The 27,911-nt window shown below is 43.6% G+C and overlaps 1 protein-coding gene across 1 annotated transcript in view; it reads right to left on the bottom strand.

Moving 5' to 3' along the window:
• Positions 1-297: 297 nt before the first annotated feature.
• Positions 298-27,911, bottom strand: part of LOC147698891 (uncharacterized) — a 101,959-nt gene continuing 74,345 nt past the window's right edge. The window contains exons 2-4 of the mRNA XM_086935508.1: positions 26,813-26,838; positions 21,870-21,907; positions 298-2,589 (exon numbers count right to left, since the gene is read on the bottom strand). Coding sequence (XP_086791634.1) covers positions 2,356-2,589; positions 21,870-21,907; positions 26,813-26,838 — 298 coding nt within the window. The 3' untranslated portion in view covers positions 298-2,355. The remainder of the gene's footprint in view (positions 2,590-21,869; positions 21,908-26,812; positions 26,839-27,911) is intronic.

Below are 27,911 nucleotides of genomic sequence, written 5' to 3'. Positions count from 1 at the left end.
GTGAAATACTTGCACCAGTCTTGAATTATAAAGGTTATTGATATTTAACCATAGTGACATATGTAAAGCAACCATACAATTAAACATTTAATTATGTAGTTATAAATGTAAAAGACAAACAGAAAGAGAGATATCCACATAGGTGAAAAAAAAGTAAAACGTGAAGAAATTGGGAAAAAGGTGGCAAAACAGAAGACCATTAGGAGGTTCAGAAAAGATTCAGATGACTACCCTTATATGCTTTGCCTTTTTTTAGCCATCCCAATTGGTATTTGCTGAACCAAGCCAGACTGCTTCTTTTAATCCATACAACATTTTTATTAAGTCAGTTCTTTAAAATCTCCTAATTTTGATCAAGAATACATTTAAATCTTCCAAAACATTATATTCAAATAGTACAGAATATGTACAAAATTAAGCATGTGTGTCCATACAGTCAAAAATACGATTAAACCAAGGTCATGAGTGATCATATATAATCCATGGATTTGTGGAACTATGGTGTTGTCATGAAATTAAAATGAGGTTTAAGCAGATCATGTCTGGAAACTGTGTGCCCTCGGGGTAAAAGACAGGTTTGTGTGATGACAGTGAATATCATGGAGCTAAAACCACAAATACTTATATATTTAACTGTGTTCACCTATAGAGCACTAGGAAAATAAAAAAGAAGGGCAAGAAATTGTTCAGTTCAACTTGCTACAATAAAATCAAAGTCAAGTGCCATATTTGCCATTTTTAAATAAGGTTGGGCTTCTTGTATCACCATCTAGGAACATTTAATTGGTTTTCAAAATGTTGAAAAAATCTACAGTGGGAATCCACGATATATAAATTTGCTGCATACATATTCAAGCTGATTTACTGCCCTGAACACCTTTGTGGATTTCACTATTTGTTTTGTTAATGAACCATGCCCTAACTTAAATGCATAGGAGCTGAGCAGAACCTCACAGGCCTGTATTGAGCCACTGCCCATGATTGTCTTCCGCTCGAAGACGCTGCCGCAAGGGCAAGGAGGCAAGAGGTCCAATTTCCTTGTAGCAGCATCTTCCAATACAAGTCGACCGTGAGCAGTGGCTCGATCCAGGCCTGTAATGCTATGCTCATCTCCTATGCACTTTATCGAGTGGATCATTTAGGAGCTGAGAAACTGAAGCATATTTTAGCCCAAGTGTGTGGGATTCTTTCATAGAAATGAATTGTCTTAATTTTCTAGAGGGTTGCTGCCAATCAGTGTCCTGATGAAGACCCTGTGAAATGCTCTCTGGGGTCGAAATGTTGACATAATCACCTGTTGACTAACAATTCGACTGTGTCTCTTCATTGTACTTTGATTTTGAGTCTTGTTGAAGAACCGTGATTTATTGAGTCAACAGTGCAAGATTTTTCTGCCTTTGTCAATAAGCAATAGCGCATCGTTCACATTGACAATCACAACACCGTTACTTGGAGCACCTATTCTAAATAGTTTTCTGTTTTCTTGGTGCATATGAACAAGCAAATAATGCAATTAATCGGTTTATGGTTTACTGATTTCTGAGTCAGAAAGCGCCTGAGGGAACCATTGTTCTTCGATTACATTTATACCCAGGTTCCCAGAAATACCCTGTGATCCCAGGTTTGTTTTTGTTTCTCGCTTAAAACAAGACAACGGGCTTTCCAGGCAGCCAAATGTATATCTGTTATACCACATTAAGTAAAGTTCTTACAATAAAGACATTCCTCCATGGTACAGGGCAACCAAGTGAGCTTCAAGGAGGTGTATCAAGAAACATTTGATGAAGGAAAATATTAGTTGTGAAAGTCAAAGTAGGTTATTTCATAAGTAAATCATACTACCAATCTCCTTGAGAAGTAGAGTGCAACACAAACTCTTCCTTAAATCGCCCAAATTCAATATTTTACAGATTTTTCACTTTTTACAACTATATCCCACCTGTCCCACAACCTCACTGCATTGCTAATGCCCAGTATGCTGCATGGGTTACATGACAGAATTAAAATAGAAACAATTATTTGAAAGTGATTCCAACTCTGAGATCCCAGATAGAGCTTTGTAGTCAAAAGGTCAATCAATGCTTCCCACAGCTGTTCTTTATAAATGTGATTATACAGCCCCAAATCAAAACTGTGTTTTGCCAAAATGCCATCTAAAGTGCAAATAACAGACCCTGATTCAGACAACCAGGGTCTGCTGGTAAAGATGTCATAAAGAAAATCACTATCATTGAATCTGAACTGTCATATGATAATATGATAACAATAGCATTTATTATGGCCATCTGGGCTTTCACAAACAGTAGAAGTTGGTTGTCCCTGGTTGTGGCCTGGTATTTAAGAAACAATCGATATTTACTCAGCATCTTGGTCTGCTTGACATTCACTGAACTGGGGGCATTCACAATGAGGCAGGGCATACTCATATTCACTGTTGCCCTCAATGGTGTCTGTTGGCACTTTGGTGCAGATTGTGGCATATTCAGTGTCATTGGAAGATTTGTTTATGGTAGAAGCGTCCTTAGATGTGAAGATGATGTCAGCGTAGTACATTTCGTTAGATCTAGACTCCTCATCTCCTACGTACTCCTGAGAAAAGAAAGAAAACACACCACAGGAAAAGTAGTTAGATAAGTTTTATAGGACTCCAAGAAAGAGTTCAGTAACACTGCCCTAACCAATCTTTTGTGCCAAAGAGAGTTCTATTGCAGTTCTAAATGTCACACAACAAATACTTTTTCACTTATCACTTTTCAAACTACATAATAGATTTTAACAAAATGTGTAATTTAGTATTTCAAAATAATTTCTCATAGAGGTATAACATATAACTGTGGATGACTCCAATTTGTGCTTGACAGAGCTGGGAAAGGGCCATGGAATGCAAACCTGCCGCAGCACGGCTGTTGCCCAAGGGCTGGGCCTTTTGCTTCCATCTGCCTTTAACTTGTGACCTTTAAGAACTGGGATCAGCATGACAGTAGTAGTAAACTAACTCTGGTCACTCGTATGCTGCACTGCTGTGCACAGACAGGAAGTGAACAGAGCAGTATGGTCTAATCCCAAGTGGAGTAGCCAGTACAAAGGAGCTGGCAGGCTCTGTAAGACTCGGCAGGTGGCAGGCTAGTGAGCAATACTTTGTGTCCATAACCACACCTCTAGGCCTCAAAACATTCCTATCACCTGCTGAGTACATCAGGGTTTGGTACTGTTACCTGTCATCTTCAACTTCTCCATGGATCCCCCTGGAGACCAATTCACAGGTCACAGATAACAGCATCAAATGTCATCAATATGCTGAACACTGACAACTCTGCTTCAAAGTCTCCTCCACTACAGATATCCAATGCCTACACACTGCCTGCACCTCATCCAGATCCTGATGTCCAACGCCTACCTGAAGTTAAAATCCACCAAGAAAGAATTCCTGTTATTCCTGTTAAGAACAACAGGCAAGAAATAGTAAAAATCCATCTCAATGACATTATCATTGAAGGCTGTGAACCCCAACTTTCATTGAATGTCAAAGCATTTGGATTCATATGGAAAACCAACCTCACCCTCAAGTAACAAAGTGCCAAAAAACAAAGACCTGCTGGTACCAGCTCTGTCTTCTAAAGTAAAACCATTTCTTCCAGAAAGTGACTTCAGTAGTGCTAATAAAGCGCTCATACTCTTGTATCTGAATGGTTGTAACGCCTTGCTCCATGGCCTCTCAGACTCCATATTAGCCCCCTTCAGGGTATCCTTCATGCTGGCACATGCCTCATCCAGGGCCTGAAAAAATATGATCACATCAACCCCATCCTGATGGCACTCAATTAGCTCTCCTTGCCTGCCTGCACCATCTTCAAAACCAGCTGCATCATTTACAGAGCCAACCCTGCTTATCTGTAGACAAGTTCATTATCTCTGGTGGCTCTCGGCAAACCTTGCAACCAGGACATCATCAAAATGGAGACTAAGAAGTGAAAATAAATGAAATATACGTTTGCATCTATGCACCCAGAATTAGGAACAACATCCATGTATCCATCAGAACCACCTCAACGATGGTCCAATTTAGGAAAAACTTGAAGACGTAACTCTTTAAAGAACCCTACATCACAATGCAGTGCCACTACATTTCTGCTCCCAGAACCCAGATGCCTTTACATTCACTCATTGACTGTAAGCTTACCTGGCCCTGTTAACACTCTGCCCCCTTTTCACTAATTTTGACCTATATAAATATCAAATATATACATATGCCCATACATACATGCATGCATACAGCAGCAGTGATTCAGACAATTCAGCCAGAAAACCAAGGTCCACCATTGCAAGGGCACTGTGAAGGTCGTTTCAGGTCATGTATAATCAGCATTCCTCAAAGCCCCAGATAACAGCTGCTACAGTATTCTGTGTTTGGTATAGCGCAAACTTAACCCCACAGGGTATCAGAGTGCTTCACAGTAAACGACGTGACTACTTTTTCTTTAGTGCGATAATCTGGACAACATTTAACACATTAAAGTCCAATAAAAAATTGTAACAGAAACTTCACTCAGCAATGAAGACTTTAGCACATTCACAGAATGTAAGTCTAGAGGAACCATAGCATAAAGGAAAGTAAGAATCTATATAAAACAGGTGAAATTGGACTAGCAAGAGATGCTCTTGCGTCTTTAAGCGAGAGGTTTTAGGCTGTTCGGTAATGGTTACGGTAGCAATTTACTCATTAGAAAGATCTTGGTTTCTTTCTTGAATTTGCAGAGTAGGTAACCTTCTGATGCTTGGAGGTAGCAAATTCCATATTCTCAGTGCAGCACTAGTATTAAGGGGAGACATCAGATAAGATGCGGAGCTGCAGTGACTCTCACTTTACACAGTGACTCAACATGAATATATGACATGGATGCCTGGCCTTGAGGGGTTCAGTGTATAGGACACAACAAGCAGTTTGTGGTCAGGATTTTGAGAATATCAACCATGGTTCAAAACTAAATGGGTCTCATGTATGAGTCTTCTTGCAGCACGAGAACATCATGTATTTTTGTGTCCGGTGGCACAATGTGTCTGGCATATTAACAAGGCCATGTAAAGCCACTTTATGGGCTTTTCATGGCCTTGTAAATATGTGGCACTTTCACACAGAACACTGGGTAAAAGGGGCGTTCCATGGGTGTTGCTGTGGGTGTTCCCAGGCAACACCCAGGCAACACCCATTATCTGCACACTTTGGACCGGATTCACTAAACTGTCACCCAACCCAGTGCAGCAGCCCAAAAAAAAGGCTGCACTGCATTGCATGACAGGAAGGGAGCAGGACAGCACCATATCTACAGAGATTTGCCACTCACCTCACCTCCCCTCTACATAGCACTGGCACAGAATTTGCTGCCATGCACACACCTTTGCGCCACAGAGCACGGGTGTGTGCGAGAGTCTAGCAACGGTTTTGTACTGGGAGCGTTCCCTTCCAGTGCACAATACTATGCTTAGACAACTTCTCAAATTTTTCCTAGTCTGCATGTGTGCTGTATAGTGCAGAAGGATCAGTTTCAAAGCCCTCTGTATTGCCTTTGGGCCCTAAATGGGGTTGATTCTGAGTATTTTAAACACAGGTTCTCTTGGTACACTACTCAAAGAGAGCTCCAATCTTCCACTGCCAACCTAGTTAAAGTCCCAAAGTATCGGCAGAAGAGCTGGGGTGGTAGGAGCTTCGTCTATGCCACATCCAAAGTATGGAACTTCCTGCTTCCTCACCTAAATTCATCTCCCCGCCACCTCATCTAAAGTCGTCGTCTGATCTGCTAGCTTTTAGGAAAGCACAAAAAACCTGGCTCTTTAGTCATTAACATAGGTAGTTCCATCACCAATGCCTTTTGTTGGTTATTTTTTTCTACTTTGCAGGGTTTTTACTTTCTCTGTCTGGGCAGTACCTAGATGCCTCCGGGCATTAGTTGCACTCTACAAATACAATATCATATCATATCATATCACGCACCCTTGCATTATTGAGCCTTCATATTTTGCACATTGTACCTAATTTAAACCTCTAATACATAACCCATTCCATCTCAGCTATAACCTTTTGCTCCCATTTCTGAGGTCCACCAGCAGCTGATGGATTAAGAGCATCATATAAAGATGTTGCATATTGCTCTTGTGGTATCTGCATTGGTCAGGAATTGATTGTTTCCAGATTAAGAATGTATTTCTTCATGGTTAAATGGGTATATCTGGCAAGTCATGATCACCTGGTAAGAGTGCTATAGGATGCAGCAGCAAGACAGTCGCACACTAGTGAGGTTTTGCTGGCAGGCCGAATAATCCATCTAATGTCTGCATAAGGAGGCCTCATAGCATATTCAGAAAGAGCAGCATGCATGTGCGTGTATAAACTAATTTGAGCTAAAACGAGAACAAACTTGCAAGTGATAAGTTACTGGGACAGGTCGCTGAACCCGTTTGCGAGACGTGGTTCCATTTTGCATTAACGGATGGAGAGAATGAAACTGGCAAAGCCCGCCAACGGCAGCAGAAGAAACTGATAGGCAAATCGCTGAACCATAAATAGCCCAATGGCTGCGTGGTGCTCCTGATTCTGAGGATTTGCGGGCTCCGATATACTGACAGGACAGAGAGCCCGAAGGCCGACTGGTTAAACTGGAGGTCAAAGGTTTGTGGCCTAAACTGAGAAGGCCACCTTAATAGGCCCTTCCCACATGTCGGCTGAGGAGCAACACTCGCCCCGCCGGTCTGCAACATCGACCCAACTAGGTGGCTCATTGCGAGGGGCGAGAGACCTACCTGGGCTGTAGAGGAAGAGGAGGGCCATGGCCTGGCCTGACTCAACACTGTGAGTGGGCTGATGTGCTCCCTGGATGGGGTCTTACCATCTTACTAGTATGGCGGTAAGATTGTGAATCAGCTGGCACCTGCCCTAAGCAAACTGCCCTAAACAGGCCCAAGGGATCTCAAGCCAACCACATTCCAGTTGTGAGGTTGCACTGAAAGTCAGGAACAGGCAATCTAAAGTATACATTGCACAGTGCACCTGGTTGGGGAGAGGGGGGGTCAGACCAGAGGACTACAAGTCGAACAACTGTCAACAGCACTACACTATGGATGAGCAAGTAGCAGCCACCCTAGCCACCAGTGCAGCTAGGCAGATCTGCTTGTAACCCCAGGAGACACTGTGGCTGCCTCCGGCCATTGGGGGTTGTCCAGGCACTGAGTCACGGCTACAGCACAAGACATCTGAAGGTCTGACGTAACTCTAAAGGGACCCTGGGAAAGTCTTGGATCCAGTGCAGTGCCTGGCAGTCTAGCATGACATAACTGATCAATGAGGAACATTTCTGGTAAGCAATCAAAGTTACCATTTAAGACCCGCCGCACAGCCTCTTAGGCTATGGATGAGGATGCAGCCGCTGAGGAACAAGGCACAGCCACTGTAAAAACATCAGATCTCAAGCATCTACTACTCAACATGAAGCACAGCTTGAAGATGATAGATTGCAAAATAGACACTCTCATAGATTGCTTACACCAAATGAAAGAGAGAGCAGACACACATAAAGGTTGCATTGAACAGCTTGAGAATCACCGGTCTGACACTGAAGACACGACAGAAGGGCACAACAAAAAGCTACTGCAGATGGAAAGAGTGTTGGATATAAGCTAAAAATTAAGATCTAAAAGCTAGATCATGAAGTAACAATTTGCAGAAGTGTCTAGCATTGGCCATATCAATGGAGGCCGAAAGAAATGCTGAATTGTATTTTTTTGGAGACAACTCATATACTCCACTTTTCTTGGTTGAGAGGGCCCACAGATCGTAGGCTCCTGGCCCCCACCTGGTTCTATGGCACAAACAGTCATAACATGCCTGTTCAATTTTAAAGAGCGAGAAACAGTGCTCACGCTGGCTAGAAAACAGAATGACATGAAATGTGATGGCAAACACATAGCCATGTATCCATATTTCACAACTGCTGTACAGACAGCACAAAGAAAATTCCATTCATTAGAGCAGACTTTGCAGAAATCAGGGATACAATCAAGCCTACTATACTCCCCAAATTACAGATCCTAATAATTGGAAAATACCCCTTTCTTTCCTAATCACTCCCAACCCAACACATTCATCCTCCTTAAAAACCTATGGAACTCGCCATTGCCTAGAGCAGAACCCCAACAAAATAACAGGAACACACAAAATGACACAGACTGAAAGATGCACACTGTGAACCACTAATTGGGGTGCAGTTGACTCCTAGCACACCCATGATCATTGAAGCATATCTACAGCGGACCCAAAACAAACAGGAACAAATTGACCGGCCTGCACACAAAGTCACACTGAAACAAATTATGCATTGATCAGAGGCCCGGGGAGACAGACTTTAAGTAACAGTTCACTCATGGCCACTGGTCCCACTCGGAGAATGAGTGTACGAGGATTCCCAGCCCCTCCAAAAGAGGGAAGTCCCCTCTTTGTTGTGTTGAAGATGGTAGACCTATGGTTGGGATGGGTATGCAAGATAAAATGATCTCTCTGGCAAGTTGGGGTGGCCTTAGTGGGTGACAAGAGGGACAAAGGAGAAGTGAACAGGAAAACAAGAGGTAGCCTGTGGGCTTCAGAGATGTTGTCACTGGCAGCTACAGAATTCCGCATCTGACACACACATGCAATACCCAGCCATACAGAGACACTGCACAACCCAAGGGATACAGGCTATAACACCGCAATGAAAGACATTATCTAAATTATATGGAAAGTCAGAGGCCTCAATGATTTCTGTAAAACTAGCACTTACTGGCATATATATGGTGACACAACATTGATGTAGGCATATTGCTAGACACATTGGCCACATACTAAAATAGCAGTGCTTGGGTATCCAAGGACTCTCTCGGACCATGCTCCAGTCATGCTGAGCATGGTAGTGTTTTACCTTCCAGCCACTAGGTGGCACTAACAAAGGGGCTCTGAAGTCCTTCCTTTATCCCTAAATAGATGTTATAATTTTCTACAGCTTGCATTGTCAGATACACTTTGTATTCCAGTACAGGCGTCCACACTATCATCCTGATGCCTCATGGTCCCTGTAGTCCTTTCTGTCTTCAAACCCTACCACGATCACGCCCTAATGTTGATAGTCTATTTTCTATATTGACCCTGGATCCCACACCCTTTCTGACCTCTTTATATCTGCCCTCTGGACTTCCCCCTCTCTTTGGTTTGATCTGTAGTCTGTTTCTGGCTTTCCTAAGCCCTGCACTGTGTTTGATGGTTTCCCTCGTCTTCTCCTTTCCATTTCCCATTTCTGCCTTCCTTTAATTGGTGGTCCCTGATTCCTTGCACCTGGCTCTCCTCCTGTACCTGTGTTCCTTCCCTAAGCCTCGGGCTATTTCAACCGTGTCAGTGCAGAGTACAACGACTTGCAATAGACTCCACTGCTGTGTCTCTTCGCTATCTGTGTGATCCTCCAAATATATTCTAGGCTTGCCTTTGCTTTCCATTTTCATTGTTTTTTGACTCTATGTTTCCGTTCTGATTAGTTACTTGTCTTTGTTGCCGGTCTCTTATTTATCTTACCTTTTTGTTTCCTTGTTTGACTTGACCCTAGGTCTTGTCTGCACACATCCAGACCTGTCTTCCATATGCAGATTCCTTGTCTTGTATTCCTATCTTCCTGTTCTGTAGGCATTTTCCTGTTCTAGTTAGTGTGGAGAGTTCCAGTATACTCAGTTGTGTGTATTCTAGTTTCTGGCAATTATTTCAGTCCAGAGTTTGCCAGTGCCTAATTCTTGTTTCTATGTTCCTTCTACTATTCTTCTCTGCATTCTTGTGTGTTTATATTACATCCTAATTTTCATTGCTTTTAAGGTGCCAGATAGATTCCAATGCTTGTGCTTTTGGCACAGAGAACCACCCAGCACTCCTCCATATGAGCAGCTCGGCGTCTCCCTGAACCCTGTGAGATTATTCTGCTCTTTACTTTCTTGTAAGATCTTTTTTAACTCACAGAGAGATCACTTTCAAGGAGCAGACACACTATCACTTATAATTGTAATAGCGTTTACCTTCCTGTTTATACTTGTGCTGTTTTGATAGTTTAAACTGCAGGCTTACTGTTTCCACCTGCTTCCCTCCTAGCCTGCAGATATTCCTGTGGTTATTTTAAACCCCTTCTTTGGCAAGCCTTTGCCCCTGCATAGAGCAAGAACCCCCATATGCTGCCCTGTCATGAAATCAGCTAGTCTTCCTGAAGGTTTATCCTTAACTAGCTAGATCCCTGACAGAGCGTACCGGGGCAGATGAATAGGGCAGTCTCCTTTAGGTTCCCCAGTGTAGCACTTTGCAACGCTGTGTTCTGAGATGACATTTGCAATGAGACAGAGCAGTTTTCTCCACAAATGACCACACAGTGGGCCCTGCTGTGATCCTGTAGGAAGTGTACAAAGTAATAATAAGAGGGGACTGTATAGCCAAGCAAGGGGGATCTAAAATACACTAGAAACTGAATGACCAGGATAGAATCAGAGCTGAAAGAACTACAGGCGAGCATCACCACAGTCGGCACTGAAGAATCCATAGAGGCAATTTGAGGTAAGTTAGATGAAGATCAAGAAATGGAGCAGAATGAACTTAACGATCTAGGGAAGGAAGCCAGGGCAGGGATGGATGGAGAGCATGACACCCCCGCAAGACACTGGTGGCTCTGCTACGTTCATCACTGAGCTCAAACAGGGGGAGGGCAGAAATATAACAAAACTAGCCGCATTATAGCAGCATTTCACAAATTCTACACTAACTTATAGCATCCAAAAGTTGCCCAAACACAACTGAGCTTAAACAATACTTTGACACCATAGCCGTAGAATGGTTGGAAACAGGGCATAGACAATACCTGGACAGGCCCATCACAATGGAAGAAATGGCCAAAGTCATAAACTGTGAAGCCAATGATAAGACCCTAGCTTGTTGGGGTACCAGCACAATTATGTAATTAATACACACACCTACTATTGCTCAGGTTATTAGCAGTTTACAAGGAGGCTGATCCCAACTGTAGCGTGCCCCCATCTCTTCCTTAAGCCATGATGATCACGGACCTCAAAACCAGGCTCAAACTACTAGGACCCACCAAACTCCTTGTCAGTAGAATTCTACCTTTACTCTCCAACTTAATCTGGTGGGATCAATTGGCATTCATACCTGGCAGGTCCACATCATATATCACACAAACTTAGAATGCTCTTTGCATTGCCCCACCAAATTAATTCTATGTGTCAGGCAGCAGTGTTTTTTAGATGTGACAAAATTGTTTGATTTATTGGAGTGGAAGTACTTGTTAAGTCTGCTAGAGCATTTCAGCTTCAGTGTAGGATTTCTATCCCGGGTGCGACTTCCCAACACACAGGTTGTGGATAGGATCAGGCAAAATGGAATTATATGAATCCCAATACACATTACCAGTGGCACAAGGCAGAGCTGCCCCCTCTTGTTTCTTTTTGCTGTGGCGATGGAGCCACTGGCTACCAGAGTATGGCACCCCCACAAAGAAAAAAGACACTATTTATATTCTAGAAGACTTATAATCCCGCTATATGCAGACAGCACTTTATATGTGTAAAAAATGAATACCAATGTGACCTACTAAACTGAATTCTTAAGATTTACTTATATACCGGTGGTCAACATCAATTGGGCTAAATCCACTATAATTCTTCTCACAGATAATACTGGCCAAGGCCAAATGGAATACCCACTAATGTCAGAGGACACACTATTCAGAAATCTCAGTATTTGAGCTAGAAGAACCATATCAGATTTCCTATTAGAGAACTACAGCACAGCCCTAGTCAAACTCAAACAACAAGTTGGCAAGCGGATGAAGCTACCACTGTTTTCTTTTTTTCTTTTTTTGAAAACCTTTATTGTAACATTCAATAAAAATACAAGTACGGGCCTACAACCATGGGGGCCGGCCGCTAAGAAAATGAAAATCCCCAATTTCACTGTACAAAACGGCTCATCAGCTGACAATCCCAAGGTCCGGCAGCGATTCAGGATAAGAATTGTATTTAGGAATGCACAGATGGGTACAGGATGAGACAGAGGTTTCATTTTATATTTTATATAGGAGGATCAGGTGCTATACAATCAAACAGAATGCGGGAAACAGGGTAGAAACAGGATTTGCATGAAATAACCACTATAATAGAAAAGTAGCACCAGAGCATTAAGACCTATACGAAAGAGAACAAAAGTCACATTCCATATTGCTCCGGCACTCCGAGCCCGCCCACCCAAAAGTCAGGATACCATAAGAGCATCAGCACAAAATACGAGCACACAATAAGAGTCTAGATGATTCCTAGCTATACTGATCCTTAAAAGGGGGAAAGGAAGAAAGAAAGAAAAGGCCGTAGAAAAAAAAGGCAAAATAAAAAAAAACCTCCAACCCCCCACCCTGCACCCCTGCAAATGGCTATAGCCTGACCCCACTAGCAGCGTGCCTGTTGCCCCTAATAACTAAAACCCCAAAGGTAGGAGAAGAAACGGAGGAGGGCATTTCCATGTGGGCTCCCGGCCCCTTTAGACACCCCGCCCGAGATAGCCACCCCCTATCATTATAAAGACAAGTTTAAAAACGATGATATAAATGAAAGTAGAGGGTACCGTGTAACACCGCCCAGCCTCTCAGAGCAAACAATTACGAGTCCAACATGTACAAACGCCATGCCAACCATTCCCGGTCCAGTCGATCTCAACCTTGGCCCCTCTGAACCAGAAAGCGAGCCACTCCCAACGAGACCCAAAGGCCCAGGAAGAAGCAATAAAGAGGCAGAGAGTCATAGGAAAGCAGTCCATGGCTACCCGCAGGCAGTGAGTCCACAGGAACTGTAGACGCAGACAAACTCTCTCTCCTAGTGGAACAGTTCCAACGTGTCTTGCACAGGAGTCGCAGCGTCACCAGGAAAAGAGAAGATGACCACAAAGAAAATAAAGAGTAACAAACAAAAGTCTCCGGGGGGGGGGAGGGGCGCCTGATGTTATCTCCAAAGCCGGTGGTGGTGGAAGGTTCAGCAAGATCATGACATCCTCAGGAACACAATCTCCCAGGGGACCATCCGATGGTTCCAATGTCTGTTTCCTCACGGGGCTCTCACACAGGATCAAAATGGCCGCGGTCTGAATGGCTGTAGATTCCAGTTCCAATGATAGGGCCAGGCCCGGTTCCGTCCGGAGCATTGCGGATAGGAGCGTGTCCAATTTGCTCACCAAAGTGTCCACATGTGAGCGAAGTGCCCAAAGTTCTGCCAGTATCGACCTCAATGATGGTTCATGCACCGCTCGATACATAGTTTCATGCCCGACATCGGTCGCAATCGCCTCCCCGGGTGAATCTGGCATCTTCGGGGGGCGGACAGGCAAGACCACTAAAGAGTAATTTGCTAAGGGTGACCAGTCTCCGTCCGCAACCGGGGTCAACCCGGTGAAGGCCGCAGGTCAGAGACCCCGAAACTGCCGAACCCCGGAGACCGAGAAACAGGGATGGGGAAACAGGGATGGGGCCCCCACTTGCAGCCGGCAGCAAGTTGACTCACCCCTCGGTCGATGCTGAGCGATGGAAACGATCGCTGTCGATTTTGGCCCGAATTAATGCCTCCACTCCGGTTGACCGGACCCAGCCCAATCCTCCTGGCCGATGTTGTTGCACTACAGCCCGGCTGTGAAAGTACTCCAGGCCCCGGCTTCACCGCTGGTATAGGCCGCAAACTTAAATTTGATGGAACTTCGTCAAACAAGCTGATAAAAGTATCCAGATTTCACCATTGGAGTGTGGATCAGTTCGTGCACACCGAAACTGGGCGTAAAGTCAGGATAGCGTACTGGATATCGTGGTGGGTTATGGAGGTCGGCGGAGCCGGGAGCTTAAGCAGCCATCTTGCTTGCTGACGTAGCTCCTCCTCCGAAGCTACCACTGTTGATTAACAGGTGAATGGCGCTGGCAAAGACTGCGTTTCTAGGGAAGGCTGGGCTTGGACTATTCATCTGTCAGCTGCACCACAAACTCTACTGGTGAGATGATATTTTACTGCCTCGTTCAGACACTGCCTGCCATTGAGCTGCCCTGATCACCAGCAGTGCTCGATAGGGTGGGTCTTCACTTCCCAGCTTTCCAGGACATTATGTGGGGGTTGACAGGGCACCATAAAACTATCAGTGGCATCCCACAACACTCCTCTGAGATAACAGAGGAATAAAAAAAGCAGAAGTGAGAAGTTAACTCCTGGGGGATAATTTGCTGTGAAAAGACTCTTCTCACATCATAGGTAAGCAAAAGGCTAAAGTAGCCTCTGCTTTGCTATTAAAACATACACTTAAACCCACAAGCATTGGCATTGGCACTATGCTGGAACGAGTGATAGGGTTTGTGTCAAACGGAATCTCCCTAACAGAAAGTAGGATGTCTCTGGATCGCGGTTGCAATCTTGGTGGCCTGATGAACACTAACACTACTGAGCAGGAACGAACTGGGATGGAGCATGGTAACTAATATTGTTACCCTTCCATTGGGTTATTTTTACAAGCCAACGAATGGGATTATGGTACTACACCGGAGCGGAGTGTTCAACAACACTAGTTACACCCAAGTATGTTAAGTAACAACAGTTACACAGCCCTGGTGGAATACACAGAAGTTGACAGACAAATAACAAGGTTTTGCACAAGGAGGACAGCAAAACCGCAGTGGGTCCGCCTGGTACCACTTCTAAGCTGAAAGATATGAAAACGCACATAATTTAATGGTGGGGTGCCCAATGTTGGAATATGCAAGAGCACCTTCAAGGGATAAAGCCTCTTCGATAAAAATTCTAAGCTGGAATATAGCGGGTCTCTGCTCAAAAATATCACCCCCAGACCAGCAAATGTTTATAATATATCAAATAAACTTTTTCCAGGTTTATTTAACTTCATATTTTCCATTGTAGCGATCAAGTCTCAGAAGGGCCACCAAATGCACCTGTGCCTAGCAGGTAATTTTTATGCTAGCTTACCCAGTTACAGAGCAAAAATTGATCCAGCTGCAATGTCGAGATCATATACAAGAGGGAATGAACTAGAAGCCCTGCTCACTGTGGCAAACCTGTATAATATAGTCGAGGCGGCGGGGTTAGTCATTCAAGGGCCACCTACTTTTAGGGAGAGGAATACTACCTCTATATTAGACTCTGTTGTTATTTCCCAAACTTAAGTAAGCCTCCTATTATAAGGTGGAGTCATCCGCACCAATTTTAGTGACCATAATCCAACCTAAATGGATCTAGCAACACCCGCTAGGCATCCTGCCAGAACTATACCCAGGCTTAACAGTGTACAGCCAACCCCAGACAATTTAGACTGTCTTGGAAGCTCATTGAACCAATAAAATGTTTGGGGGCTAATAGTAGATGCAAATATGTCTCTTGGGATGGGGTGCTTAATGGAGATCACAGGTAGGGGGGTGGGGGGGCTGTAGATAGCTTTGTAGCCCTATGTGCTGAAATGAAGGTGTCCTTAATGAAGCCAGTTAAATCAGTGTAGCTGGTCCCTCCCTGGTTCGATCACTCATGCTCTTTCGCTAATCGCTTCTTGCACAAGCCACTCATTACTTGCGCTCAAGATGAAGCTCTTGTGGCCTCTCTGCAAAGGGAGTAAAAGTCTGTGACCAGAGAGCGCAGAAAGGAAATTATAACTGACCAGTGGGTTATCCTTTCAGATACCGCTAAGACGAAGGATAGTATGGCTATTTGGAGAACAGTATCAGATATAAAGGTGATAGATCAAACTGGTACCACTATTAGCTGCCATACAAGGGGAAAGGATTGGGTGGGGCATCTTAAAGCCATCTATGTTGCCAGTAACCAAAGCAACACTGATGTTGTGAAAATTGATACCTCCACTTTCCAATCTGTATCTCTGTAGGAAATCATAGCTGCCATTCAGGAGAGAAGGGTGACAAGGCAACTCTGACCGAGTTCTCATTGATTTGATTAAGTGTGAGCAGATTTTATGGGCACCTTTATTGTCAAATGTCTTTAATTCCATGAGCCATCACACAATTCTAAAATAGTGCCCATTTTTTAAAACAGTAGTCATACTGAGCCTACAAACGTTCATCCTATCTCCCTGATAGACACCCCTGCTAAGATCTTTTCAAAAAGTCCCATATAATAGTCATACACAGTGCCAGGTGTACGACCCTTCCATTTAGCGCCTCGCAATTTGCGAATCATTGCGAGTCTCAAATTGCGAGGCGCTAAATGAAATGTACAACAGTGTTATTACACTGTTTTGCGATTCCCAATGGGGTCGTAAATTGAGAGGTTCATTAATATTAATGAGCCTCTCGCAATTTGCGAGCCTATTGGTAATTCCAGTTCTCCCAGGGATGGTAGCCTGCTGGGTTCAGCAGACCATCATGTCTGGGACTGCTTTTTAATAAAGCAGCCTTTTGTTTTTAAATTTACCCTGTTTTCCTAAAGGAAAACGGGATACATTTTTTTTTTTAAATGAAACGTTTTCATTTAATTTTTTAAGGGCAGGTATTTGTGCCTGGGACCACTGCCTGCCCTTAAAAAATATTTTTAGGGACAATGACAAAGTGGGACTGCATTACCGCCCTACTGTTGTGCACTTTAATATCTTTTCACTATGAGGCAAAGGGTCAGATGTATGACTGTTTTTTTCCGGTGATGGTATGTGCCAATGCTATTTTGCGAGTCACAGACTCACAAAATAGCGTTTTCAATTTGCTATTAGGAAGGTGCATGCCAAGGGCGTCCCTTCCTTATAGCGAGTCCATATGGTAAGTACCAATGTTTTGCGACCACATTTGCAGTCGCAAAACACTTGCAGTTTATCACCTACTTCAAGTAAACCATTCGCAAACGGGAAGGGGTCCCCAGGGTACCCCTTCCCCTTTGCGAATGGGTGCAAAAACATTTTTTAAGAGCAGGCAGTGGTCCAAGAGACCAATTCATGCCCTTAAAAAATGAAACTGAAAAGTTAAATTTTTTGTTTTTAAATGCATCCCGTTTTCCTCTAAGGAAAACGGGCTGCATTTAAAAAAAAATGATTTATAGAAAAAGCAGTCACAGACATGGTGGTCTGCTGACATGGACATGGAGTCAGGCTTAACTTAGAGGCATTGTGTAAAATATGTAATAAATGATTTGAGACTAAAAATTTAAAAAATCTAGTTAGTAGTATTGAACATATGCAATTTTTACGATTTAGGTAAAAATAGGTAGGTAAAAATGAAGTTTACTGGAACAATTGTCCATAACACATTCTAAAACAATAAAACAACTGTAGATTGTAATAGAAACGTAAACCCCCCATATTTCCAAATAAATTTGACAAAACAACCAGCTTGCAGAATTGACTTCTTATTGGTGCTCACCATATGTGTATCCCATTTTAGGTTCCTACTGAAGGACATCCCTAGATGTTTATAACAATTCACCACTTCCACCTCTTGAGCTTGCAAGTACCATTTACAGTTATTCAATATTTTCCCAAAGATCAGCACCTTAGTCTTCTCTAGATGAATTTTCTTCAACGTCCACTTGCTGCATGTGCTTCAAGGGACTCCAATTTTCTTTGCGGACCGATAGGAATGTAATCCAGCTGAACCAAATCGTCTGAATATAGCAGACAATGGATATGCTGTTTCTCAACTATGGGGCAAATTGAATTCACTAGATCTATGGTTGCTGGAAGGTCTGCCAGAAATAAACTAAAAGTCTGAGGGGCTAAAACGCATCCGTATCGGAGGCCATTCTGAATTGGGATTTTTTTTTGCAATAATCTACCAGATTTATCAAGCTCAACCTGTGCCCAATTGTTCATATGCAATGTTTGTAATGCACTAAGGAGGTAAATCGGAAGCTTCTAGGAGTGGCATTTGTCCCATTGGGGGCCCCTGTCTACTGTGTCAAAGCTATCCAGACATTAATAAAACAGGAACATAGCCTTTGGTTCACTTCCAGGGCTTTCCGAGTGATGGCCCTGAGAGCAAAACAATGATCTATGGTTGAGGGACCTTCCCAAAATCCTCCTTGCCCGATCGTTAAGATCTTATGTTCATGTGCCTAATCATCCAAACGTAACAGTCAGAATTTTTAAAACAACTTCTCCAAGATGTTCAGAAGGCTGATCAGTCTGTAGACAGTGTTGTCTGCCTTCTAGTGTTGGGTTTACTGGACTAGCGGAAGTAAAAAAAAAGAGGTGGTAATACTATCTCAATCAATCATGGAATTGTAAGCACACTACTCACCCGTGAGGGTGTCAGGGCGCTGAGGGGGGAGGTCCGCAGATCTGTTTAGCCGAGGAGCCAGGTCTTGAGGGTCTTCCTGAAGGTGTTCAGGGAGGGGGTACGTCTGATGTCTGCCGGTAGCTTCTTCCAGGCCTTGGCTGCAATGTGAGAGAATGATCTTCTGCCTGCTCTGGCTCTGTAGATGCGCAGGGTTTCGGCCAGTGTGAGGTTGGAAGATCTGAGGTTTCTTTTAGGTACGTGGAAGTTTATTCTGTTGTTGAGGTATTTGGGTTCGTTGTTGTGTAGGCATTTGTAGGCGAGAGTGAGAATTTTGAAAGTGACTCTTTTCTCTACGGGGAACCAGTGGAGACTTCGTAGGCGTTGGCTGATGTTTTTGTGTCGGGGGATGCAGAGGACGAGTCTGGCGGCGGTGTTCTGTATTGTCTGGAGTTTGCGGAGTAGGGACTTGTTGATGCCGGCATAGAGTGCGTTTCCATAGTCCAGCCTGCTGGTGATGAGTGCGTGGGTGGCTGTCTTCCTTTACTCAGGGGAGATCCACTTGAAGGTCTTGCGGAGGATGCAGAGGGTGTTGAAGCAGCTGGAGGTGACGGCGTTGACCTGTCGGTTCATGGTGAGTGATGAGTCGAGTACGATGCTGAGGTTCTTGGCGTGGCCTGAGGGGGTACGTGGGTTTCCGAGGGCGGTCAGCCACCAGGTGCTGTCCCATGCAGAATGGGTGGTACTAAGGACTAGGTCTTCTGTCTTCTCGGCACTGAGCTTCAGGCAGCTGTTGGTCATCCAGACTGCGATGTCTCGCATTCCTTTCTGGAAGTTGAGTTTGGCAGTGGTGGGGTCTTTGGTGAGGGAGAGGATGAGCTGGGTGTCATCGGTGTAGGATATGATGTTGAGGCTGTGTTGTGGGATGATCGCTGTTAGGGGAGCCATGTAGATGTGGAAGAGGGTGGGGCTCAGGGATGAATCCTGTGGGACTCCGCAGGTGATTTTGGAGGGGTCGGTGAAGAAGGGTGGGAGTCTGATCCTTTGGCTTCTTCCGGTGAGGAATGATTGGATCCAGTCCAGGGCTGTTCCTTGTATGCCTGTGTCATGTAGTCTGGCAACTAGTGTGCGGTTGGAGACGGTGTCGAAGGCAGCTGATAGGTCGAGTAGGATGAGGGCTGCAGAGTGACCTTGGTCAAGGAGGGTGCGGATGTCGTCTGTGGCAGCAAGGAAGGTGGTCTCTGTGCTGTGGTTGCTTCCAAATCCAGATTGGAATGGGTCGAGGACAGCGTTTACTTCAATGAATCATGTCAGTTTCATGTTGACTGTTTTATCTGCAACTTTGGCGGCGAAGGGGAAGAGCGAGATGGGCCGATAGTTCTTGAGGTCGGTGGGGTCAGCTGTGGGCATCTTGAGCAGGGGTCTGACTTCTGATGCTTCCAGACGTCTGGGAAGGTGCCTGTTTTGAAGATGGTGTTGATGGTGCATTTTAGTTGGGATGCGTTGGCGTTCGTGGCTCTTTGGTGGATGTGAGGGGCAGGGTCGGTGGTGTCTGGTGGACGGTCGATGAAGTTGTCAGAGAGGTTTTTGATCTTGAGTTGGAAATAAGTTCCAAGCTTGTCGCAGAGGTCTTGGGATCGCTGCGTGGGTTGGTGAATTCTTGAATGACACTGAAAAATTCCTTGGAGTTGGTGGAGTTGGAAAGGATTTTGTTGTGGATGAAGTTCCTCTTGGTGGCTCTGATCTGGTTGTGGTAGTCCATCAGGACGTCCTTGTAGGTGGTGTGGTTTTCGGTTGTCTTGGTGTTTGTCTAGTTCTTCTCAAGGTATCTGCAGGTGCATCTGGCTTCTTGGAGAGAGGTGGGGAACCAGGCAGCTTTCCTGGGGCGTTGTCTGTCGGGGTTGTGTAGCGGGGCGAGCTCGTCCGCGCAGTTGGAGATCCAGGTGTGGAGTTCTCTGGCTGCGTCATTTGCGTCGGGTGCCCAGGTGTGGTTGTCTCGGGTGAGGGTGGAGTTAAGTTGATCGTCAGTAACCTTGCTCCAGTTCCTTTGTGGAGGGCGTGGGGCTGGTTTGGGTGACTGGGGTTTGTTGATAGCGAAGTGTAAGCAGTGGTGGTCGGTCCATGGTGGCTGCACTGTGTGGCTGAATTGGACGCTGATTCCTGCCACGAAGATGGGGTCGAGGGTGTGTCCTGCTTTGTGGGTTGGTGTGTTGACGCGTTGTTTAAGTCTGATGCTGGCAAGGTTGTCATGAAGGATAGTGGGGCTGGTTTGGGTGCCTTGGGTTTGTTGATGGCGAAGTGTAAGCAGTGGTGGTTGATCCATGGCGGCTGCATTGTGTGGATGAATTAGTCGCTGTTTCCTGCCGCTAAGATGGAGTCGAGGGTGTGTCCTGCTCTGTGAGTCAGTGTGCTGACAAGTTGTTTAAGTCCGATGCTGTCAAGGTGTCATGAAGGATAGTGGAGTTGGGGTCGCTGGGGTTGTCGAGGTGGAAGTTCAGGTCTCCAATGAGTATGTAGTTTGTTGAGGCGATGGCGTGGGGTGCAATGAAGTCGGTGATGGTGGTGGTGAAGGGTGATCGGAAGCCAGGGGGTCTGTTGACAAGGGTTCCTCAGAGTGTGGCTTTGGGGGTGGTCTGGATCTGGAAGTGCAAGTGTTTGGCAGAGGGAAGGTTTTGCTAGAGGGGATGAGGCGGAGGGTGCTCTTGTGGGTGATGGCGAGGTCCTCTCCTGGGTGGTTGGGGTGGTCTTTCCTCTGGATCTTGTATCCATCTGGGATGGCTGTGCTGATGTCGGCGTGGAGGATGCTCTGTACCAGGTCTCTGTGAAGAAGGCGATGTCAGGCAAAAGAGAGTCGATTAGGTTGCAGAATTCTATGGCGTGTTTTTGTACAGAGCGTACGTTGAGGAGTATGCATTTTAGGGTGTCGCCCGTGCTGGCGTCGGCGGTGTTGGAGGCTGGGGTGGCGGTGAGGGTCTGGTGGCAGAGGAGGCAGGAGAACCGGCCGTGTTCGGCGAGGCCTGTTGGCTTTCTCTAAGTCTTCCAGGGTGGTGGTGTTGTAGTGATGGGTAGTGGGAGGTCCAGGGTTCCTGGCACTGGCCATGGTCGGGTCGCGGACGGGCGCAGACAGGTTTGCCTTTGGTGCGCCTTTTGGCACGCCCGCTGTGTGCATCTGCTGCGCGACCGCGCCGCGACCACGCAGCGACCACCATTAAGTAAGGGAGGTGGGAGGAAGGAGAGCCAGGGAGGCAAGAGAGGGGGAATTCTGGGGGGAGGGGCCGCATGGGCAGCAGCAGTAAAAGACGAATGGAAGAGGCAGGCATGAGAAAATAAAAACAGTGGTGGAATTAGAGCAAGACACAGATGAGCACAATAACAGTGGCACAACAGGGAAAAATAAAGAAGAAAAAAAACGGCCGAGAAAGGCAGTCTGGAACCAGTTGGAGCGGACAGCAGGCGCAGGAGTGGGCAGCAGCCTCAAACCTCCCATGGAGGAGGTCTGGAGGCAAGAGACGGCACAGTGGAGCTGAGGGGAGAGATTGGACTCAGACCGAGGGTCGGCGGTCTTACCTGACTCAGCACTTCTTCTATACGTTTCTCTGACATCCCTAAACAATGAAAAAACACATTATTGACATATTCCTTAAAAACATGCAGGAGCTTCAACAACAACAACAACACTGCTGTTTGGACACTGCAAATTATATTGAATTTATGTTGGTAAAGTAAAATAATAAAGCTGTGCATATCAAAGACATATAAAACATAGTTACTGGAAAGAATGTACACCTAGATGAGTCCTATTGTGTGTATGTGTATATATATATATATATATATATATATATATATATATATATATATATATGGTGAGTGGTACCACCGACTACTTATCGGGCGGTCCCAATCCAGCTGCGAAGGCAGTCGGACGATCACCCATCCGCCATTGTAATGAGGCCCTAATTTTGATCTAGAATTTAGTTATTGAGAGGTCTCAGTTTCTAATTATGATTTTACTCTGCTAAGTTGTGCTATTGATGGGGAGAGAAGTCTCTTGTTGTTAGATCAATGAGAGGACCCGTGGGGTTGAACTGTCTAGTGTATATTTTGAGGTTCAATAAAACTGGGGTTCAGAAGATTATTGGGGTTAGGCTCGCACAAACTTTGGTAGCAGGGGATGGTTGGTGTAAGACCAATTCATTTTTAAGGGGTCCCATGAAGATCTTTTACCGTTTTTGAACCATTTATGGCTAAATTGAAGGAGAGAAGATTTTCGGGAAATTTTCTGATTTTCCGATGTTGGATCCTCCAGGGAAGTGACTATCTGTATTGGCTGTGTGTTACTAAATGAAATTGTAGCAGAAGTATAAATAGGAAAAAGTTGAGTTTGTGAATGTATCTGAAGTATGGTTTGTGATGACCAGTTAGGATATGAGATGATGATCCTGGGTTATATTGGTGGATTGATTACTGTTATGATGATGTATTATTCATATTTGTGATCCCATTTGAAGATTATTGTGTTATTGATTTGAGTAGAGGTGGTTATCGGATTCATCGTAAATGTATTATCTCAATATATTTATTATTTGTCTGTATTGTGGTGTGTTGAGCGAGGCACCCCTTACACATCTATAGGGATTCTGAATAACAATTTTTTTTCAGTGCATCAGACAAGGTACTTTGACTTGGAGGTAGGTTGTACAAAATATTGATTTAATATTGAAAATATTGTGTGTATATATATATATATATGTATATATATATATATATATATATATATATATATATATATATATACACACACACACACACACACACACACACACACACACACACACACACACACACAAGTTCAAATACCAGCAAACTGTTTGGGCTTGAAGCAAAATGCAACTGGCCATCGTTAAACAACATTTTGTGCAATTACGACTGATGATAGTCAGTAACAATTATTGCTCTAAACAAAACAAATAATATTGTACAGAATCACCCATCAAAGATATGGACAACACATAATGACAATGGACCATTTTGTTGGTGAACTAATCCATGGCAGGAATTATTATTTAAAAATAAGGAACATGTGGAGAAGGGAAATTTAGAGTGAAAATAAGTAAAAGGGTTAGCCCCTTGATTTATATTTTTAACTATGTTAATTAATTTTAAATAATTTAACATAAGCTCCTATGGGGTCTAACACCATTATTTATTAATGGTACGATTAGGGACTACAAGTGGTTTGTCATGTGTAGTGCAGTATTTACCACAAAATTCTAAGTTACTATAAGATGTAAGTCACTACAAAAGTGAAGTTTGGAATACCGAAAAGTTGTAAACGTACTCAAAATTGTAAAGGTACTTAAAAGTGTAAGTTACATTTGTGAATAAGGCCCTCTGATTCCTGACTTTGGATTCTCTAAGGCTAATATAAAAGTCTGACACACCTGATGGATACAGACACTACACAATACCAATACACACTCTCCATGTGACACAAGCGCATACCACAAAAGGTGCACGAAATTTAGACTACTGACTCCCAAATTATGACTCCATCCACTATTGAAAGATACACTCCTGACTCTTGATACACAGTCATAAAGCATATACAATCCAGACTCTAGGTGCACTGTGAGTGATATACACAGGCAATACACAAACTTCATGTGATACAAAGTTTTAATATATGTATTCACTCAAAGTAATATATACACACCCTATACACATGCACCTTGCCCCATATTCCTAACTGTACACACTCTTGAAAGCCCACACTCCTGACCCTTGACACACATAGACATAAATCACACACATCTTACTCTAGATGCACTATAATTGATATACACAGCCAATACAAATATTGTACCTGATACAAAATTTGAATACAGATACACTCAACGCGATACATACACTCATGACACACATCTTACTCCATTCTATTGACAGAATTATTGAACAACACACTATCCTGACACGGACACTTAAAAAAAAATCCATCACTGTTTTAACACTCTGATGACACATGAACCTACTCATAGAACACACACATACTTCTAACTCCGTACACGTTTGAACACACACTCCTGTCTCCATATACATATTTTACCGGCACACACTACTGCATTACCTTTTATTTACAAAACGGTTGTGAATATTATGTACAAGATTGTAGTGCATCATTTATTGACAGGAGTTTGTGAACATATTTTTATACTTCGAAAAATGTATTAATTTGATTTCTTTTGATTTAAAAATGTATAAAGCGCAAAGAATGCCTGGAGGCATCTTGGCGCTGACACTAAAGAAATCGACGTCAGAGAAAATGCCTGTATGTTTAAATGTCTGTTCGAAAAAAACAGGTTTTTAAAGATTTTCTGAACATAATGAGGTTCGGACTGCTTTTGATCGAGATGGGTAGGCTATTCCAGAATTTACACAATTAACAAGATGAATTCTTACGAAAAGGATAGCACACTCTCTATGGGGTCCACTGCACACACTCTCCAGAACAAACCACACCCACACAATCCACATGATGCAGATTACCTACTTCTGTCTCCATACTGCTGACTCTAAGTATTCTTAAAAACACATACATTCCTGACTTCTTACATTTAGACTGACACAGATAGCCAAAATACATGACACTTACACAAGCTCCATGATATTTACACAACCAACACAAACAGTCCATGGGATGTAGTTTCTCACCCGTTACACTGGCAACACACACTTGATTCCGTATTCCTTACACACACACACACACTTGTACAATACAGACATTTATGAACTGTATACACTTGCAATGATGACACATACTTCCAACTTCATTTGTAGAACACATACAAATACTTTTAACTCCTTCCTCATTTAAACACACACTGTCTCCAAAGACATTCTTGACAGATGGATATAGGAAATAAAGTTTGCAAAAAGTACATGTGCATTCATAAACCATTATTCATTATGACAAGTTTGTGAAGTCTATAAAGAGTACCTCACATTTCATGATGCCCAATACACACACTCCACAAACAAATGATACAGCCAATGTTATACATATGACTCCATAGTCATGACTCTACATATGTTCAGACTGGGTTATGCACACCGAAATATATAACCCTTAACTACACTTCATGAGATATATACAAAACCAATCTACATGACACAAACAGCCACTCAGTGCACTGGCAACACACACTCCTGGCTCTATCCTCCTTATTCTAAACACATTTTGCAGAAATATGATATTTCTTTAAACTTTATAATTAAACATGTATTTAAAAAAAATCTAAAAAAAAAACTTAGGCTGACATGGACTTAATGTTGGCTAATATATATTTTTTTACTTTAATTTTACTTATACATGTATAAAAACATTCCCCCCTACAAATGGCATCTGATAAAAACTTGCATACAGATCGATGGCCTCATTATGGCACTAAAGGGTACAGGCAGCACAGGTCAAGGTACGGCCATGAGGAATGAAAGAAGCATAGTATAAATAGGAGATGAATACGAACATGAGGAAGCAGCCGAAATCTACACATTGATCAAATCTAACAGTCCCCATCACCCTCCCCCTCCCCATCAGTCCCCGACCCCTCCAGCGTGAACAGTTCCTCACTTGTCCCCTCCGAGTCACTCAGGGCCAGCCCTGCATTACACATGACCCTCCAGGCCAGGAGGTCGTCTTGCAGCTTATCATCCCTACGCGCACACATCCCTACTACACCAAGGACCACTCCCGGACATCTCTAAGCCATGCTGAGATCTCAGGAGCCCTCCGCCCCATCCAGGTAATGGCCACCCTAAGTCGCGCCAGAACTAGCATAAGCTGCAGTAGCTTGTAGGAGAGGTTCCTTCTCTTAGGCCTAGGGACCAGGGCCAGGAGACAGTGGAGCGGGGTAAGATCTATCCGAAGGCCGGTAGTGGCGGCTATACATTCCACCACATACGTCCAGAAACTCCTCACCAAGGGGCAGTCCCAGATCAAGTGCAAGAACCCTGCCCGCGCCGTCCCACATCTGGGGCAGGTGTCCTCCCTATCGCTTGAAATATGCTGCAAGGAAACCGGGGTCAGATAAGTGTGGTGCATGAAATTAAAGTGTGTGAGCTTGAACCGTGCATTGCATGACACCTTACGTGTGAATGTTGGCTAATACATTAACAGTGGATATGCCATATAAACCATAAAATGGGTAGAAACTCAAATGTACCTTTTGAGATTTTAATTTGGAATGTGAAATTTTCCAAATATAGTTTGATGTAGCGTATTGAATATAGGGGCCAATTTAGAGATGAGAGGTTATAAAAACTCCATAAATTTCTGAAAGGACAATTTGCTTTTCGAATTTTATCACATGGATACTGTGATGAAGGAAATTCAGGTAGTAAAAACCACTCCGAATGTAGCATTTCCTCCAGAAACTTGAGGACATTCCATTATCACCCAACTCTAAATCTGGGTAGTATTCTTTAATTCAGTGAATAGAAAAGGACATAATTACCTGCCTTTGTCTTGAATGATTTCTTCCTGTAAAGGAGGAGAGAATAAAAATGTAAGTCATATAATCCAAAGATGTTTACAAATAGAGAATTGAATAGAGGTTGGCAAAACTAAAGCTATTTCCAGTTCACTTAAGGCACCTAATGCAATGAGTACGATACCTCTACCATTGTACTTTATGTTTGTTAAAGTACAGGGGTTTGACGGAGAAGGGCTGAGAGCAAATTAAAGTCAAGAGTTTAATGGCCCTTAGAAGAGGTAGTTTATGGCAGGCTTGACCTTAGAGCACATGCAATGCACTTTAACCCTGCCTTGGGGATATGGGTTTTATACCTAGGAGAGAGAGAACACAGGCACCAATTAGCACTTACTATGTATGTGGTTTCAGACATAGTGGTCAATTCTCACTTACTACACATTTTACCAACAAACTTTCTGCAAATCGATAACACTTTTAATCTTGAAAATAAAACCTATGGGTCAGATAAACAAACCACTTTACCAACTTCAAATCCTCCATTTCACTGAATCAGAGGATTTGAAACTAGTAAAAAGAATTTCTTAATGTAATAAACCCATTTAATGATTTGGAAAAGAACGTCCACATCCCTAAATTGATTTAGACCGGATTACTGATTTTCTTTTTAAAGGTCGTGCTTTGGGCAGTCCCTTGCAAATTCTGAATCAGAACTCTATGTATCATTGATCTGCTACCTTAATTCCAGTCACAAACTTTTGATAAGTTACAAACTTCCAGGTAGGAGTGGTAACCAATTCCCAAAGGGCATGGGGCCTGCTCTAGTACTATGTTTGGAGATACTGTGTAACTGTTACGTTGCTCGTCTTATGACAAGGAGATCTGGGTTTGAATCATGGCTTTAAACTTGAATAAAAATATCATGCAATCGTGTGCTAATCACATTATCCCTGTCACTCAAAATGTAAATATGTAATGTAAAACCTAACTCCACAATGTATCCCAAATAACTGGTTGAAGTCACTACCCCATTAAGTCCTGGCTCAATGTGCATAATGTTCAAACTGTTCTATTCATAGCACATCAATTTCAAGGTGCTTCAGCTACAATTACATGTACTTAA

The sequence above is a fragment of the Lissotriton vulgaris genome, chromosome 8 (genome assembly GCF_964263255.1).
Source record: "Lissotriton vulgaris chromosome 8, aLisVul1.2, whole genome shotgun sequence".
In the NCBI taxonomy this organism is placed as follows: Eukaryota; Metazoa; Chordata; class Amphibia; order Caudata; family Salamandridae; genus Lissotriton; species Lissotriton vulgaris.
The sequence above is the reverse complement of the archived record's forward strand: the minus strand, read 5'-3'. Positions and strand labels throughout refer to the sequence as shown.